Below are 16,041 nucleotides of genomic sequence, written 5' to 3' on the forward strand. Positions count from 1 at the left end.
GTGATGTTGCTCCATGATTCCTCGTGATGTTGATCCATGATTCCTTGTGATGTTGCTCCATGATTCCTGGTGATGTTGCTCCATGATTCCTGGTGATGTTGCTCCATGATTCCTGGTGATGTTGCACCATGATTCCTCGTGATGTTGCTCCATGATTCCTCGTGATGTTGCTCCATTATTCCTCCTGATGTTGCTCCATGATTCCTCCTGATGTTGCTCCATGATTCCTCGTAATGTTTCTCCATGATTCCTCGTGATGTTGCTCCATGATTCCTGGTGATGTTGCTCCATGATTCCTGGTGATGTTGCTCCATGATTCCTCGTGATGTTGCTCCATGATTCCTGGTGATGTTGCTCCATGATTCTGTGTGATGTTTCTCTATCATTCCTCGTGATGTTGCTCCATGATTCCCCGTGATGTTTCTCCATCATTCCTCGTGATGTTGCTCCATGATTCCTGGTGATGTTTCTCCATCATTCCTTGTGATGTTGCTCCATGATTCCTGGTGATGTTGCTCCATGATTCCTCGTGATGTTTCTCCATGATTCCTCGTGATGTTTCTCCATGATTCCTCGTGATGTTGCTCCATGATTCCTCCTGATGTTGCTCCATGATTCCTCCTGATGTTGCTCCATGATTCCTCCTGATGTTGCTCCATGATTCCCCGTAATGTTTCTCCATGATTCCTCGTGATGTTGCTCCATGATTCCTGGTGATGTTGCTCCATGATTCCTCCTGATGTTGCTCCATGATTCCTCGTAATGTTTCTCCATGATTCCTCGTGATGTTTCTCCATGATTCCTCCTGATGTTGCTCCATGATTCCTGGTGATGTTGCTCCATGATTCCTGGTGATGTTGCTCCATGATTCCTCCTGATGTTGCTCCATGATTCCTGGTGATGTTGCTCCATGATTCCTAGTGATGTTGCTCCATGATTCCTAGTGATGTTGCTCCATGATTCCTCCTGATGTTGCTCCATGATTCCTCCTGATGTTGCTCCATGATTCCTGGTGTTGTTGCTCCATGATTCCTGGTGATGTTTCTCCATCATTCCTTGTGATGTTGCTCCATGATTCCTGGTGATGTTTCTCCATCATTCCTTGTGATGTTGCTCCATGATTCCTGGTGATGTTGCTCCATGATTCCTGGTGATGTTTCTCCATCATTCCTTGTGATGTTGCTCCATGATTCCTCGTGATGTTGCTCCATGATTCCTGGTGATGTTGCTCCATGATTCCTGGTGATGTTGCTCCATAATCTGATTCCTCGTGATGTTGCTCCATGATTCCTGGTGATGTTGCTCCATGATTCCTCCTGATGTTGCTCCATGATTCCTGGTGATGTTGCTCCATGATTCCTGGTGATGTTGCTCCATGATTACTAGTGGTGTTGCTCCATGATTCCTGGTGATGTTGCTCCATGATTCCTGGTGATGTTGCTCCATGATTCCTGGTGATGTTTCTCCATCATTCCTTGTGATGTTGCTCCATGATTCCTGGTGATGTTTCTCCATCATTCCTTGTGATGTTGCTCCATGATTCCTGGTGATGTTGCTCCATGATTCCTGGTGATGTTTCTCCATCATTCCTTGTGATGTTGCTCCATGATTCCTCGTGATGTTGCTCCATGATTCCTGGTGATGTTTCTCCATCATTCCTTGTGATGTTGCTCCATGATTCCTGGTGATGTTTCTCCATCATTCCTTGTGATGTTGCTCCATGATTCCTGGTGATGTTGCTCCATGATTCCTGGTGATGTTTCTCCATCATTCCTTGTGATGTTGCTCCATGATTCCTGGTGATGTTGCTCCATGATTCCTGGTGATGTTGCTCCATAATCTGATTCCTCGTGATGTTGCTCCATGATTCCTCGTGATGTTTCTCCATGACTCCTCATAATGTTGCTCCATGATTCCTGGTGATGTTGCTCCATGATTCCTCGTGATGTTGCACCATTATTCCTCGTGATGTTGCTCCATGATTCCTCCTGATGTTGCTCCATGATTCCTCGTAATGTTTCTCCATGATTCCTCGTGATGTTGCTCCATGATTCCTGGTGATGTTGCTCCATGATTCCTGGTGATGTTGCTCCATGATTCCGCGTGATGTTTCTCCATCATTCCTCGTGATGTTGCTCCATGATTCCCCGTGATGTTTCTCCATCATTCCTCGTGATGTTGCTCCATGATTTCTGGTGATGTTTCTCCATCATTCCTTGTGATGTTGCTCCATGATTCCTGGTGATGTTGCTCCATGATTCCTCGTGATGTTTCTCCATGATTCCTCATGATGTTGCTCCATGATTCCTCCTGATGTTGCTCCATGATTCCTCGTAATGTTTCTCCATGATTCCTCGTGATGTTTCTCCATGATTCCTGGTGATGTTTCTCCATGATTCCTCGTGATGTTGCTCCATGATTCCTCCTGATGTTGCTCCATGATTCCTCGTGATGTTGCTCCATGATTCCTCCTGATGTTGCTCCATGATTCCTCCTGATGTTGCTCCATGATTCCTGGTGATGTTGCTCCATGATTCCTGGTGATGTTGCTCCATGATTCCTCCTGATGTTGCTCCATGATTCCTGGTGATGTTGCTCCATGATTCCTGGTGATGTTGCTCCATGATTCCTCCTGATGTTGCTCCATGATTCCTCGTGATGTTTCTCCATCATTTCTGGTGATGTTGCTCCATGATTCCTCGTGATGTTTCTCCATCAGTCCTTGTGATGTCGCTCCATGATTCCTCGTGATGTCGCTCCATGATTCCTGGTGATGTTTCTCCATCATTCCTTGTGATGTTGCTCCATGATTCCTGGTGATGTTGCTCCATGATTCCTCGTGATGTTTCTCCATGATTCCTTGTGATGTTGCTCCATGATTCCTGGTGATGTTGCTCCATGATTCCTGGTGATGTTGCTCCATGATTCCTCCTGATGTTGCTCCATGATTCCTGGTGATGTTGCTCCATGATTCCTCCTGATGTTGCTCCATGATTCCTCCTGATGTTGCTCCATGATTCCTCCTGATGTTGCTCCATGATTCCTCCTGATGTTGCTCCATGATTCCTCCTGATGTTGCTCCATGATTCCTCCTGATGTTGCTCCATGATTCCTGGTGATGTTGCTCCATGATTCCTGGTGATGTTTCTCCATCATTCCTCGTGATGTTGCTCCATGATTCCTTGTGATGTTGCTCCATGATTCCTTGTGATGTTTCTCCATCATTCCTCGTGATGTTGCTCCATCATTCCTTGTGATGTTGCTCCATGATTCCTTGTGATGTTGCTCCATGATTCCTGGTGATGTTGCTCCATCATTCCTTGTGATGTTGCTCCATCATTCCTTGTGATGTTGCTCCATGATTCCTGGTGATGTTGCTCCATGATTCCTCGTGATGTTTCTCCATCATTCCTGGTGATGTTGCTCCATGATTCCTCGTGATGTTTCTCCATGATTCCTCCTGATGTTTCTCCATGATTCCTCCTGATGTTGCTCAATGATTCCTCGTGATGTTGCTCCATGATTCCTGGTGATGTTGCTCCATGATTCCTCGTGATGTTTCTCCATGATTCCTGGTGATGTTGCTCCATGATTCCTGGTGATGTTGCTCCATGATTCCTGGTGATGTTGCTCCATGATTCCTGGTGATGTTGCTCCATGATTCCTGGTGATGTTTCTCCATGATTCCTGGTGATGTTGCTCCATGATTCCTGGTGATGTTGCTCCATGATTCCTGGTGATGTTGCTCCATGATTCCTGGTGATGTTTCTCCATCATTCCTTGTGATGTTGCTCCATGATTCCTTGTGATGTTGCTCCATCATTCCTTGTGATGTTGCTCCATGATTCCTGGTGATGTTGCTCCATGATTCCTGGTGATGTTGCTCCATGATTCCTCCTGATGTTGCTCCATGATTCCTCGTGATGTTTCTCCATCATTTCTGGTGATGTTGCTCCATGATTCCTCGTGATGTTTCTCCATCAGTCCTTGTGATGTCGCTCCATGATTCCTCGTGATGTTGCTCCATGATTCCTGGTGATGTTTCTCCATCATTCCTTGTGATGTTGCTCCATGATTCCTGGTGATGTTGCTCCATGATTCCTCGTGATGTTTCTCCATGATTCCTTGTGATGTTGCTCCATGATTCCTGGTGATGTTGCTCCATGATTCCTGGTGATGTTGCTCCATGATTCCTCCTGATGTTGCTCCATGATTCCTGGTGATGTTGCTCCATGATTCCTCGTGATGTTGCTCCATGATTCCTCGTGATGTTGCTCCATGATTCCTCCTGATGTTGCTCCATGATTCCTCCTGATGTTGCTCCATGATTCCTCCTGATGTTGCTCCATGATTCCTGGTGATGTTTCTCCATCATTCCTCGTGATGTTGCTCCATGATTCCTTGTGATGTTGCTCCATGATTCCTTGTGATGTTTCTCCATCATTCCTTGTGATGTTGCTCCATGATTCCTTGTGATGTTGCTCCATGATTCCTGGTGATGTTGCTCCATCATTCCTTGTGATGTTGCTCCATCATTCCTTGTGATGTTGCTCCATGATTCCTGGTGATGTTGCTCCATGATTCCTCGTGATGTTTCTCCATCATTCCTGGTGATGTTGCTCCATGATTCCTCGTGATGTTTCTCCATCATTCCTCGTGATGTTGCTCCATGATTCCTGGTGATGTTTCTCCATCATTCCTTGTGATGTTGCTCCATGATTCCTCGTGATGTTTCTCCATGATTCCTCCTGATGTTGCTCAATGATTCCTCGTGATGTTGCTCCATGATTCCTGGTGATGTTGCTCCATGATTCCTCGTGATGTTTCTCCATGATTCCTGGTGATGTTGCTCCATGATTCCTGGTGATGTTGCTCCATGATTCCTGGTGATGTTGCTCCATGATTCCTGGTGATGTTGCTCCATGATTCCTGGTGATGTTGCTCCATGATTCCTGGTGATGTTGCTCCATGATTCCTGGTGATGTTGCTCCATGATTCCTGGTGATGTTTCTCCATCATTCCTTGTGATGTTGCTCCATGATTCCTTGTGATGTTGCTCCATCATTCCTTGTGATGTTGCTCCATGATTCCTGGTGATGTTGCTCCATGATTCCTGGTGATGTTGCTCCATGATTCCTCCTGATGTTGCTCCATGATTCCTCGTGATGTTTCTCCATCATTTCTGGTGATGTTGCTCCATGATTCCTCGTGATGTTTCTCCATCAGTCCTTGTGATGTCGCTCCATGATTCCTCGTGATGTTGCTCCATGATTCCTCGTGATGTTGCTCCATGATTCCTGGTGATGTTGCTCCATGATTCCTCCTGATGTTTCTCCATGATTCCTCGTGATGTTTCTCCATCAGTCCTTGTGATGTTGCTCCATGATTCCTCGTGATGTTTCTCCATCAGTCCTTGTGATGTTGCTCCATGATTCCTCCTGATGTTGCTCCATGATTCCTCGTGATGTTGCTCCATGATTCCTCGTGATGTTGCTCCATGATTCCTGGTGATGTTGCTCCATGATTCCTGGTGATGTTGCTCCATGATTCCTGGTGATGTTGCTCTATAATTCCTGGTGATGTTGCTCCATGATTCCTGGTGATGTTGCTCCATGATTCCTCGTGATGTTTCTCCATGATTCCTGGTGATGTTGCTCCATGATTCCTCCTGATGTTTCTCCATGATTCCTCATTATGTTGCTCCATGATTCCTGGTGATGTTGCTCCATGGTTCCTCGTGATGTTGCTCCATTATTCCTCGTGATGTTGCTCCATGATTCCTCGTGATGTTGCTCCATCATTCCTGGTGATGTTGCTCCATGGTTCCTCGTGATGTTGCTCCATGATTCCTCATAATATTGCTTCACATATTGATAATTTCCACGATGTTTCAAGACGTGAGGCTGAGAGAGATCTGACCAACTAAACAAGACATAGACCAGAAAAGCATGATTCAAGAATGTTGAAGGTCAAACATGAGGTCCCCTCTGAGGGTCATCTCCATTGCAAACCAGTGAAGTGACCAGCTCACACATTTTGCCACCACAGTCACATGAAGTCCTGCCTTGAAGAGAAGGAGCAGCAGCAGCGGTGAGAAGCCATACGAGTGAACACAAAACCTTGAAACATTCCTACATCCAGATACAAGTCCTTCTGTTTCCCAGCGAACAAACAACACATGAGTGAATCTACGGTGAAGAAAGATTTCTATTCTTGTATTTCATCAGTTCTGATGACTCAAGGTCGGAAGTCAGCGAACAACAAAACAGCAGGAATCACAACACGATTTGTTTACGAAAGCAGATCTTCATATTGACTCCGTCTTTCTATTGCTGCGTTTGCATGATTTCATTCTTGTACACAAACACTTTCTAAGTTGTGTTTACTGGCATTAAAGTTTCTGATACGTCCCGAAGTGTCGCTGTAGATGACAGATGAGGAACAGATCAATAATGTGATGAAGAACCTTCTGGCGAGTCAATCCAGTCATGGCAGCAACAAGTGAATCAAAGGAAAAATCTAATGTTGAAATGTTGTTCTTGATGTTGGCGTCGTGAACGAGGGAAGATCCCGAAGGAGACCTCCTGAGGGATCAATAAAGTTCTACCTAACCCAAGATCTCAGGGAAGTAAAAATAAGCAGCAGCCAGACTAACCATCAATGGAAGGTCTTGGAGAGTGAAGACCTCTGCCAAGGAGGCTCAGAAAAGTTTGGTGTGTCACAGTGAGCGAAACACTTCTCATGAAAGGTGAAGATGTTCTAGAGAATCTAACATCTGATCACAGCCACAACTGATCCTGAACATCTTATCTGTCCAAACTATTTGAACAAACGTATAAGCATCAGTGAACTCAGTCAAGAGTGACAATAACACAATAACACAACCCAGTAACACAACTAGTTTGACTCCAAAGTTGACTTTGGTGAAGATGTTTCCAGTCCAAGCCTTCAACAGAGTCAAACAGTGTATTTCTGAAGAACTATCGAGCAGAAGTTGAAATATTGACCTGGCACGTCATAGATTTGCATAAATATATAGAAATGTGTTTGTAAGTGTTGTTGCAGCAGCAGATCCTCCTTCAACACTGACACCTGCAGCAACTTCTCGTGAGTCCACTGGTGAAGACAGAGCTGCTGCAGAGACTCGAGATGAAGCGTGACACTCACCAGTGACGCAGGCTGCGCTGGAACGACGGTGTCCGGGAGAGAAGGTCCTCAGAGCCGCATCTCCTCGCAGGAGTCACCGTGAGGAGCTGCTGGTCTCCAGGCTGAGGAGGACACGAGCAGCGACGGAGCAGGAATGTCAATGAGGAGCTGCAGGTTCTCTGCTCGGACTCGCGACAGGAGGGAGGAGCACCTGTTGACGCGAGGAGACTTGACCTGCAGCGACCCCTGCTGGACAGTCTGCAGAACGACGTCCTGAATGTGACCCGATCTGACACCAGACATGGATGTTATAGACATTTTCACAAGAATGAAAACAACATAAATCACAAACAAACAACTGGAAATAGAAAAACTTTCTAAATTTGTTCTCATTTCTTACTCAGACCTGAAACAATCAATACAAGATCAATAAAGTTCTATCTAAACATGTTCTTCCTCAATACTAGTTCACACCTCGAATGAACCATATGATCAATTTAATTCAGTCAATCTTTCAATCTTATACTAGAAAATATACATTTGCGCTCATTAGTTCAGATTCTAATCTTCAACATATTTAAACAGGATCAAACAGCATTTAAACACTGTGTGAAGTCATCTGTTGTCACTTAAGGAAACAGTGTCTTTGTAACAGAACATGTCAGTGTTCCAGTGTGGTATGTCAGAGGAAAAACTTTATTTAAATAAATGTAGTTTATCTTTACAAACGTAGTGTAACGAGCAGTGTTTAGAAATACAAAGAATAAAAACCAAAAACATTCCATGACCCTGATGACAGAGTGAACATAAACAGTCACACGTTTGATTAGTGGCTGAAGACAGTTTGTAAAGAGATGAACGACTGGGATCCTCCAGTAGTTTCACCTCAGATGTCAGTCAAAGATGAATAGATTCACCAACGATGTCATGATTCCAGTCGTTCACACAACAAGCCCCCGAAGGATGTTTTGTGAAGAGAATCTTAAACATCTTAACGCTGGAAACAATCTACAAAATAACTGAGATCATGACGTCGTTGTCAGGAAACAGACGAGAGGAAATCATTGAATTCATTTAATGTGCTGGTCCTAGAGCCACAGAAGACGTTTACAAGCATGTTGTGATCACTGTATCAAGAACTGACGCTCGCAGCCTCTAATCTGTTTACTAGCAGTTAAACCCTGTCAGGAGGTTTAATCAGCGATTTGTGGAGGCTGACGTCACAATGCCAACTCACGTCTGCCTCACTGACGCTTCACCGCCTCCTGCTGGACACCTGCTGCCACTGACCTACAGAAGTGACTCAACATTCTCTCTGGCTGGACTGTCCTGTCAAAATAAGAGCGTCCACAGACACCTCGTTTACTGGATGACTTGATGAGACACATATTTACGACGACAACACTTCAGTTCAGACGAGACTTCTTCAGTCTGGACGTCTCTTCGGATGCTTTGCGTTTGCGTGACGGCGTGTCGGCGGCGTCTCCGGACGAGGCTGCGGTCAAATAGTAGAGCTGGACCGGCGGCGTCGGCTCCTGGAAGACACACACGTTTGTCGTCAGGTCACAGTTGTGTGTGAAGAACAACTTTTAAAACTATCTCAAGAAAGTCTTCACCTCGCAGCTGGCTGACACTGATGCCCCCTGCAGGCCACCGTATGTACTGCTACAGGTCAATAAGCATTTATGAGTTAAATCCCTAAAACCCCACATTAAACTACATCAGTTTGAATTATTTATTCATTTGATCATGTTTTAATCATGTATTTGAACTAGTGTCATCGCTGGCAACAACCCATAATGCTTTGCCGCCCAGCCAACCAATCACAGCTGTGGATGACTTTTGTCAACATAGACGTAGAATTTAAATACCCTATTGTAGCGACCAATCAGATGTCACTAAATACAGCAGTGTGTAGAAAGGCATCATGGGAGTTGTGAGAGCAAGTTCTCCAGTCGAAGTCGCTGCTTAAATAAATCACATGTTTGTAACGAAGACGAGTTGATGTTCCTGCAGCTTCACATCTTCAACTGTCTGTTGGAACACGTGAAGCTGTGAGAGCGGTGAAGATGAACCAGGACCTGGTGACATGTGACTTCATCTTTAAAACATGGTCCCGTCTGTTCATCAGTGATTCAACTATTTCTTGTTGAAAACATAGGTTTCTCTTAAAGTCCAAACAGACGAAGAATATCGTTTGCTTCCGTTAAAGATGTTCACGTGTATATGATTTGAAACATCCTCATGAACATCAAGAACCTCCACTCGTGAGGTGTCTTTGAACGCAGCACGAGGGCTTCTCTCTCAGCTCGTACATCACTGTGAGGTGTCTTTGAACGCAGCACGAGGGCTTCTCTCTCAGCTCGTACATCACTGTGAGGTGTCTTTGAACGCACCACGAGGGCTTCTCTCTCAGCTCGTACATCACTGTGAGGTGTCTTTGAACGCACCACGAGGGCTACTCTCTCAGCTCGTACATCACTGTGAGGTGTCTTTGAACGCACCACGAGGGCTTCTCTCTCAGCTCGTACATCACTGTGAGGTGTCTTTGAACGCACCACGAGGGCTTCTCTCTCAGCTCGTACATCACTGTGAGGTGTCTTTGAACGCACCACGAGGGCTTCTCTCTCAGCTCGTACATCACTGTGAGGTGTCTTTGAACGCACCACGAGGGCTTCTCTCTCAGCTCGTACATCACTGTGAGGTGTCTTTGAACGCAGCACGAGGGCTTCTCTCTCAGCTCGTACATCACTGTGAGGTGTCTTTGAACGCAGCACGAGGGCTTCTCTCTCAGCTCGTACATCACTGTGAGGTGTCTTTGAACGCACCACGAGGGCTTCTCTCTCAGCTCGTACATCACTGTGAGGTGTCTTTGAACGCACCACGAGGGCTTCTCTCTCAGCTCGTACATCACTGTGAGGTGTCTTTGAACGCAGCACGAGGGCTTCTCTCTCAGCTCGTACATCACTGTGAGGTGTCTTTGAACGCAGCACGAGGGCTTCTCTCTCAGCTCGTACATCACTGTGAGGTGTCTTTGAACGCACCACGAGGGCTTCTCTCTCAGCTCGTACATCACTGTGAGGTGTCTTTGAACGCACCACGAGGGCTACTCTCTCAGCTCGTACATCACTGTGAGGTGTCTTTGAACGCACCACGAGGGCTTCTCTCTCAGCTCGTACATCACTGTGAGGTGTCTTTGAACGCACCACGAGGGCTTCTCTCTCAGCTCGTACATCACTGTGAGGTGTCTTTGAACGCACCACGAGGGCTTCTCTCTCAGCTCGTACATCACTGTGAGGTGTCTTTGAACGCACCACGAGGGCTTCTCTCTCAGCTCGTACATCACTGTGAGGTGTCTTTGAACGCAGCACGAGGGCTTCTCTCTCAGCTCGTACATCACTGTGAGGTGTCTTTGAACGCAGCACGAGGGCTTCTCTCTCAGCTCGTACATCACTGTGAGGTGTCTTTGAACGCACCACGAGGGCTTCTCTCTCAGCTCGTACATCACTGTGAGGTGTCTTTGAACGCACCACGAGGGCTTCTCTCTCAGCTCGTACATCACTGTGAGGTGTCTTTGAACGCACCACGAGGGCTTCTCTCTCAGCTCGTACATCACTGTGAGGTGTCTTTGAACGCACCACGAGGGCTTCTCTCTCAGCTCGTACATCACTGTGAGGTGTCTTTGAACGCACCACGAGGGCTTCTCTCTCAGCTCGTACATCACTGTGAGGTGTCTTTGAACGCAGCACGAGGGCTTCTCTCTCAGCTCGTACATCACTGTGAGGTGTCTTTGAACGCAGCACGAGGGCTTCTCTCTCAGCTCGTACATCACTGTGAGGTGTCTTTGAACGCAGCACGAGGGCTTCTCTCTCAGCTCGTACATCACTGTGAGGTGTCTTTGAACGCAGCACGAGGGCTTCTCTCTCAGCTCGTACATCACTGTGAGGTGTCTTTGAACGCACCACGAGGGCTTCTCTCTCAGCTCGTACATCACTGTGAGGTGTCTTTGAACGCACCACGAGGGCTTCTCTCTCAGCTCGTACATCACTGTGAGGTGTCTTTGAACGCACCACGAGGGCTTCTCTCTCAGCTCGTACATCACTGTGAGGTGTCTTTGAACGCAGCACGAGGGCTTCTCTCTCAGCTCGTACATCACTGTGAGGTGTCTTTGAACGCACCACAAGGGCTTCTCTCTCAGCTCGTACATCACTGTGAGGTGTCTTTGAACGCACCACGAGGGCTTCTCTCTCAGCTCGTACATCACTGTGAGGTGTCTTTGAACGCACCACAAGGGCTTCTCTCTCAGCTCGTACATCACTGTGAGGTGTCTTTGAACGCACCACGAGGGCTTCTCTCTCAGCTCGTACATCACTGTGAGGTGTCTTTGAACGCACCACGAGGGCTTCTCTCTCAGCTCGTACATCACTGTGAGGTGTCTTTGAACGCACCACGAGGGCTTCTCTCTCAGCTCGTACATCACTGTGAGGTGTCTTTGAACGCAGCACGAGGGCTTCTCTCTCAGCTCGTACATCACTGTGAGGTGTCTTTGAACGCACCACGAGGGCTTCTCTCTCAGCTCGTACATCACTGTGAGGTGTCTTTGAACGCAGCACGAGGGCTTCTCTCTCAGCTCGTACATCACTGTGAGGTGTCTTTGAACGCAGCACGAGGGCTTCTCTCTCAGCTCGTACATCACTGTGAGGTGTCTTTGAACGCACCACGAGGGCTTCTCTCTCAGCTCGTACATCACTGTGAGGTGTCTTTGAACGCACCACGAGGGCTTCTCTCTCAGCTCGTACATCACTGTGAGGTGTCTTTGAACGCACCACGAGGGCTTCTCTCTCAGCTCGTACATCACTGTGAGGTGTCTTTGAACGCACCACGAGGGCTTCTCTCTCAGCTCGTACATCACTGTGAGGTGTCTTTGAACGCACCACGAGGGCTTCTCTCTCAGCTCGTACATCACTGTGAGGTGTCTTTGAACGCACCACGAGGGCTTCTCTCTCAGCTCGTACATCACTGTGAGGTGTCTTTGAACGCAGCACGAGGGCTTCTCTCTCAGCTCGTACATCACTGTGAGGTGTCTTTGAACGCAGCACGAGGGCTTCTCTCTCAGCTCGTACATCACTGTGAGGTGTCTTTGAACGCACCACGAGGGCTTCTCTCTCAGCTCGTACATCACTGTGAGGTGTCTTTGAACGCAGCACGAGGGCTTCTCTCTCAGCTCGTACATCACTGTGAGGTGTCTTTGAACGCAGCACGAGGGCTTCTCTCTCAGCTCGTACATCACTGTGAGGTGTCTTTGAACGCACCACGAGGGCTTCTCTCTCAGCTCGTACATCACTGTGAGGTGTCTTTGAACGCACCACGAGGGCTTCTCTCTCAGCTCGTACATCACTGTGAGGTGTCTTTGAACGCACCACGAGGGCTTCTCTCTCAGCTCGTACATCACTGTGAGGTGTCTTTGAACGCACCACGAGGGCTTCTCTCTCAGCTCGTACATCACTGTGAGGTGTCTTTGAACGCACCACGAGGGCTTCTCTCTCAGCTCGTACATCACTGTGAGGTGTCTTTGAACGCACCACGAGGGCTTCTCTCTCAGCTCGTACATCACTGTGAGGTGTCTTTGAACGCACCACGAGGGCTTCTCTCTCAGCTCGTACATCACTGTGAGGTGTCTTTGAACGCACCACGAGGGCTTCTCTCTCAGCTCGTACATCACTGTGAGGTGTCTTTGAACGCACCACGAGGGCTTCTCTCTCAGCTCGTACATCACTGTGAGGTGTCTTTGAACGCACCACGAGGGCTTCTCTCTCAGCTCGTACATCACTGTGAGGTGTCTTTGAACGCAGCACGAGGGCTTCTCTCTCAGCTCGTACATCACTGTGAGGTGTCTTTGAACGCAGCACGAGGGCTTCTCTCTCAGCTCGTACATCACTGTGAGGTGTCTTTGAACGCACCACGAGGGCTTCTCTCTCAGCTCGTACATCACTGTGAGGTGTCTTTGAACGCAGCACGAGGGCTTCTCTCTCAGCTCGTACATCACTGTGAGGTGTCTTTGAACGCAGCACGAGGGCTTCTCTCTCAGCTCGTACATCACTGTGAGGTGTCTTTGAACGCACCACGAGGGCTTCTCTCTCAGCTCGTACATCACTGTGAGGTGTCTTTGAACGCACCACGAGGGCTTCTCTCTCAGCTCGTACATCACTGTGAGGTGTCTTTGAACGCACCACGAGGGCTTCTCTCTCAGCTCGTACATCACTGTGAGGTGTCTTTGAACGCAGCACGAGGGCTTCTCTCTCAGCTCGTACATCACTGTGAGGTGTCTTTGAACGCACCACGAGGGCTTCTCTCTCAGCTCGTACATCACTGTGAGGTGTCTTTGAACGCACCACGAGGGCTTCTCTCTCAGCTCGTACATCACTGTGAGGTGTCTTTGAACGCAGCACGAGGGCTTCTCTCTCAGCTCGTACATCACTGTGAGGTGTCTTTGAACGCAGCACGAGGGCTTCTCTCTCAGCTCGTACATCACTGTGAGGTGTCTTTGAACGCACCACGAGGGCTTCTCTCTCAGCTCGTACATCACTGTGAGGTGTCTTTGAACGCACCACGAGGGCTTCTCTCTCAGCTCGTACATCACTGTGAGGTGTCTTTGAACGCAGCACGAGGGCTTCTCTCTGTGTTTATCAGTTTGTTGACACTTTTGTAAACACAACACAGGATTTATTTTGTGGTAATGACGTGATTATATAGGTAGGGTTAGGTTATGTAGAACTTTATTGAAATTAGCCACAGCAAACTCACATGCATCTCTGGAAGTCGCCCTTTGACCAGCGAGGGAGAAACATGCGAGCGACTCATTCAAACATTGAAAGAGTCACAAGAGCCTATCGAATAAAAAACGACTCCACATGGATGTGTAAACAGTGAAGAATTAAGTTCCATTTGAGTCCAGTGTGTGATTATGTGACCAACAGGTCTGAGTGCGAGGAGACACCTGTGAACGGTCTCACCTGCATGAGGTAGTCGGCGATGTACTCCGGCTTCAGACACGTGACTCCGTGCACCGACGCCTCCGACACGTCCACCTTGAAGTCTCCGGGCTTCAGGCGACTGAAGTCGGCGAACAGATGCGAGGCTTCTGCGTACAGAGACGGCGACGGACTCGGCAGCACCTGGAGACCAAGACACGTCAACTCTAGACCTTCACGAGTCTTCAACAACGCTCTTCTATCTGTAGTCCATAAAAAGGCAAACCTTGGCGCCTCCGGACTGCAGCAGCCGCCTGAAGCCGGACTCTCGGCTCTGGTCGATGTTAAGCATCACCGTCCAGCCGCTGAACGCCCCCTGAGGAGGACACGTTGAACGTGTTACATAAAGGAATGGATTGAATGATTCAGTGACGGAGTCGGACACGTACTCCTGGATCACTGCGGCCCATCAGAGCTTCTCTCCAGCGCATGGCAGCCAGAGCCAGTCTCTTCTGCTGGCTGGTGATGGAGGGCAGAGCCTCCAGGATGGAGCTGCTGCCCCACTCGTAGTCGTCCTCCTGTCGACACACAGCACACTCTGACCTCCCTTCTGAGACTAGATTCACACTCCCAGCATGCATCACACTAAGAAGGAGCGAGATTAACCATGTGGCATCAACGAGTGGCATCAGAATACTAGTCAAACATTAGTCAACAGTTCAAGTTTAAGTTGTTTTATTTAATCATTTCAAAGTAGCCATTACTTCACTACTGTCTGGATCCCCCTCACATTGATGCCGAGATCTTCGGGGTCTCAGGAACATCCTGGAACGAGGAGGTAAAAACCCCTAAAGCAGCAGAAGACTCTGACCTGGATGAAGCCGCCCACGGACCGACAGGCCTCCAGGTAGGACCGGTGCAGGATCCACTTCCCCGCCGCCATGGCCGCCAGGTACTTCTCGTTGCGGAGCGGCGTGCCCACGATGATGTGCGAGCAGCTCGGGTCGAAGGACTGCTTGTCCAGGACGACGCCACCTTCAGGTCAACACGGACACGTGTCTCAGGTCGAAGGTCAGGTGTGCGGAAGTACATCAGTGTCATCAGAATGTTTAAGGACTTCAACTTTTCAAAAGTTGAAACATTTTATATTGAAATGTCGTCGTTTTCCAAGGATTTAATTCTTTTTCTAATAGTTTAATTCAATCATTTCTATATTGATTTTAAAGTCATTCAATTAAAAAAAATCTTATATTTTCCAAATTATTTAAAAGAAAAAAAAAAGTTTATATTTAATATTTAAATTTTAATTATCAAAGTACATTTTTAAATTTAAATATTTTTAATTTGAAGAACTTTAAATTCAATACAGAAATCTGCAGTAGAAGAAGTAACAGAATGAAACTCATGAGGTTTGTTTTGACACTGATCTGAGGACCTGAGGGTCTGAGGACCTGAGGGTCTGAGGATCTGAGGACCTGAGGACCTGAGGGTCTGAGGACCTGAGGACCTGAGGATCTGAGGACCTGAGGGTCTGAGGATCTGAGGGTCTGAGGACCTGAGGGTCTGAGGACCTGAGGATCTGAGGGTCTGAGGACCTGAGGACCTGAGGACCTGAGGACCTGAGGATCTGAGGATCTGAGGATCTGAGGGTCTGAGGGTCTGAGGATCTGAGGGTCTGAGGATCTGAGGGTCTGAGGGTCTGAGGACCTGAGGGTCTGAGGACCTGAGGATCTGTGGACCTGAGGACCTGAGGGTCTGAGGATCTGAGGACCTGAGGGTCTGAGGATCTGAGGACCTGAGGACCTGAGGATCTGAGGACCTGAGGATCTGTGGACCTGAGGATCTGAGGATCTGAGGACCTGAGGGTCTGAGGGTCTGAGGACCTGAGGACCTGAGGATCTGAGGACCTGAGGACCTGAGGACC

At 47.9% G+C, this 16,041-nt stretch overlaps 2 protein-coding genes across 2 annotated transcripts in view; both read right to left on the minus strand.

The window, feature by feature from the left end:
* tmem108 (transmembrane protein 108) overlaps nucleotides 1-7,305 on the minus strand; it is a 59,299-nt gene extending 51,994 nt beyond the window's left edge. The window contains exon 1 of the mRNA XM_087790257.1: nucleotides 7,168-7,305. The gene's annotated coding sequence lies outside the window, so the exon portion shown is untranslated. The remainder of the gene's footprint in view (nucleotides 1-7,167) is intronic.
* Nucleotides 7,306-7,846: 541 nt separating this feature from the next.
* Nucleotides 7,847-16,041, minus strand: part of topbp1 (DNA topoisomerase II binding protein 1) — a 30,824-nt gene continuing 22,629 nt past the window's right edge. The window contains exons 24-28 of the mRNA XM_087788396.1: nucleotides 14,989-15,152; nucleotides 14,567-14,695; nucleotides 14,404-14,493; nucleotides 14,160-14,321; nucleotides 7,847-8,681 (exon numbers count right to left, since the gene is read on the minus strand). Of these exons, the coding sequence (XP_087644522.1) occupies nucleotides 8,553-8,681; nucleotides 14,160-14,321; nucleotides 14,404-14,493; nucleotides 14,567-14,695; nucleotides 14,989-15,152 (674 nt within the window). The 3' untranslated portion in view covers nucleotides 7,847-8,552. The remainder of the gene's footprint in view (nucleotides 8,682-14,159; nucleotides 14,322-14,403; nucleotides 14,494-14,566; nucleotides 14,696-14,988; nucleotides 15,153-16,041) is intronic.

This window comes from Callionymus lyra, chromosome 4 (assembly GCF_982586985.1).
Source record: "Callionymus lyra chromosome 4, fCalLyr1.hap1.1, whole genome shotgun sequence".
NCBI classification, from domain to species: domain Eukaryota; kingdom Metazoa; phylum Chordata; class Actinopteri; order Syngnathiformes; family Callionymidae; genus Callionymus; species Callionymus lyra.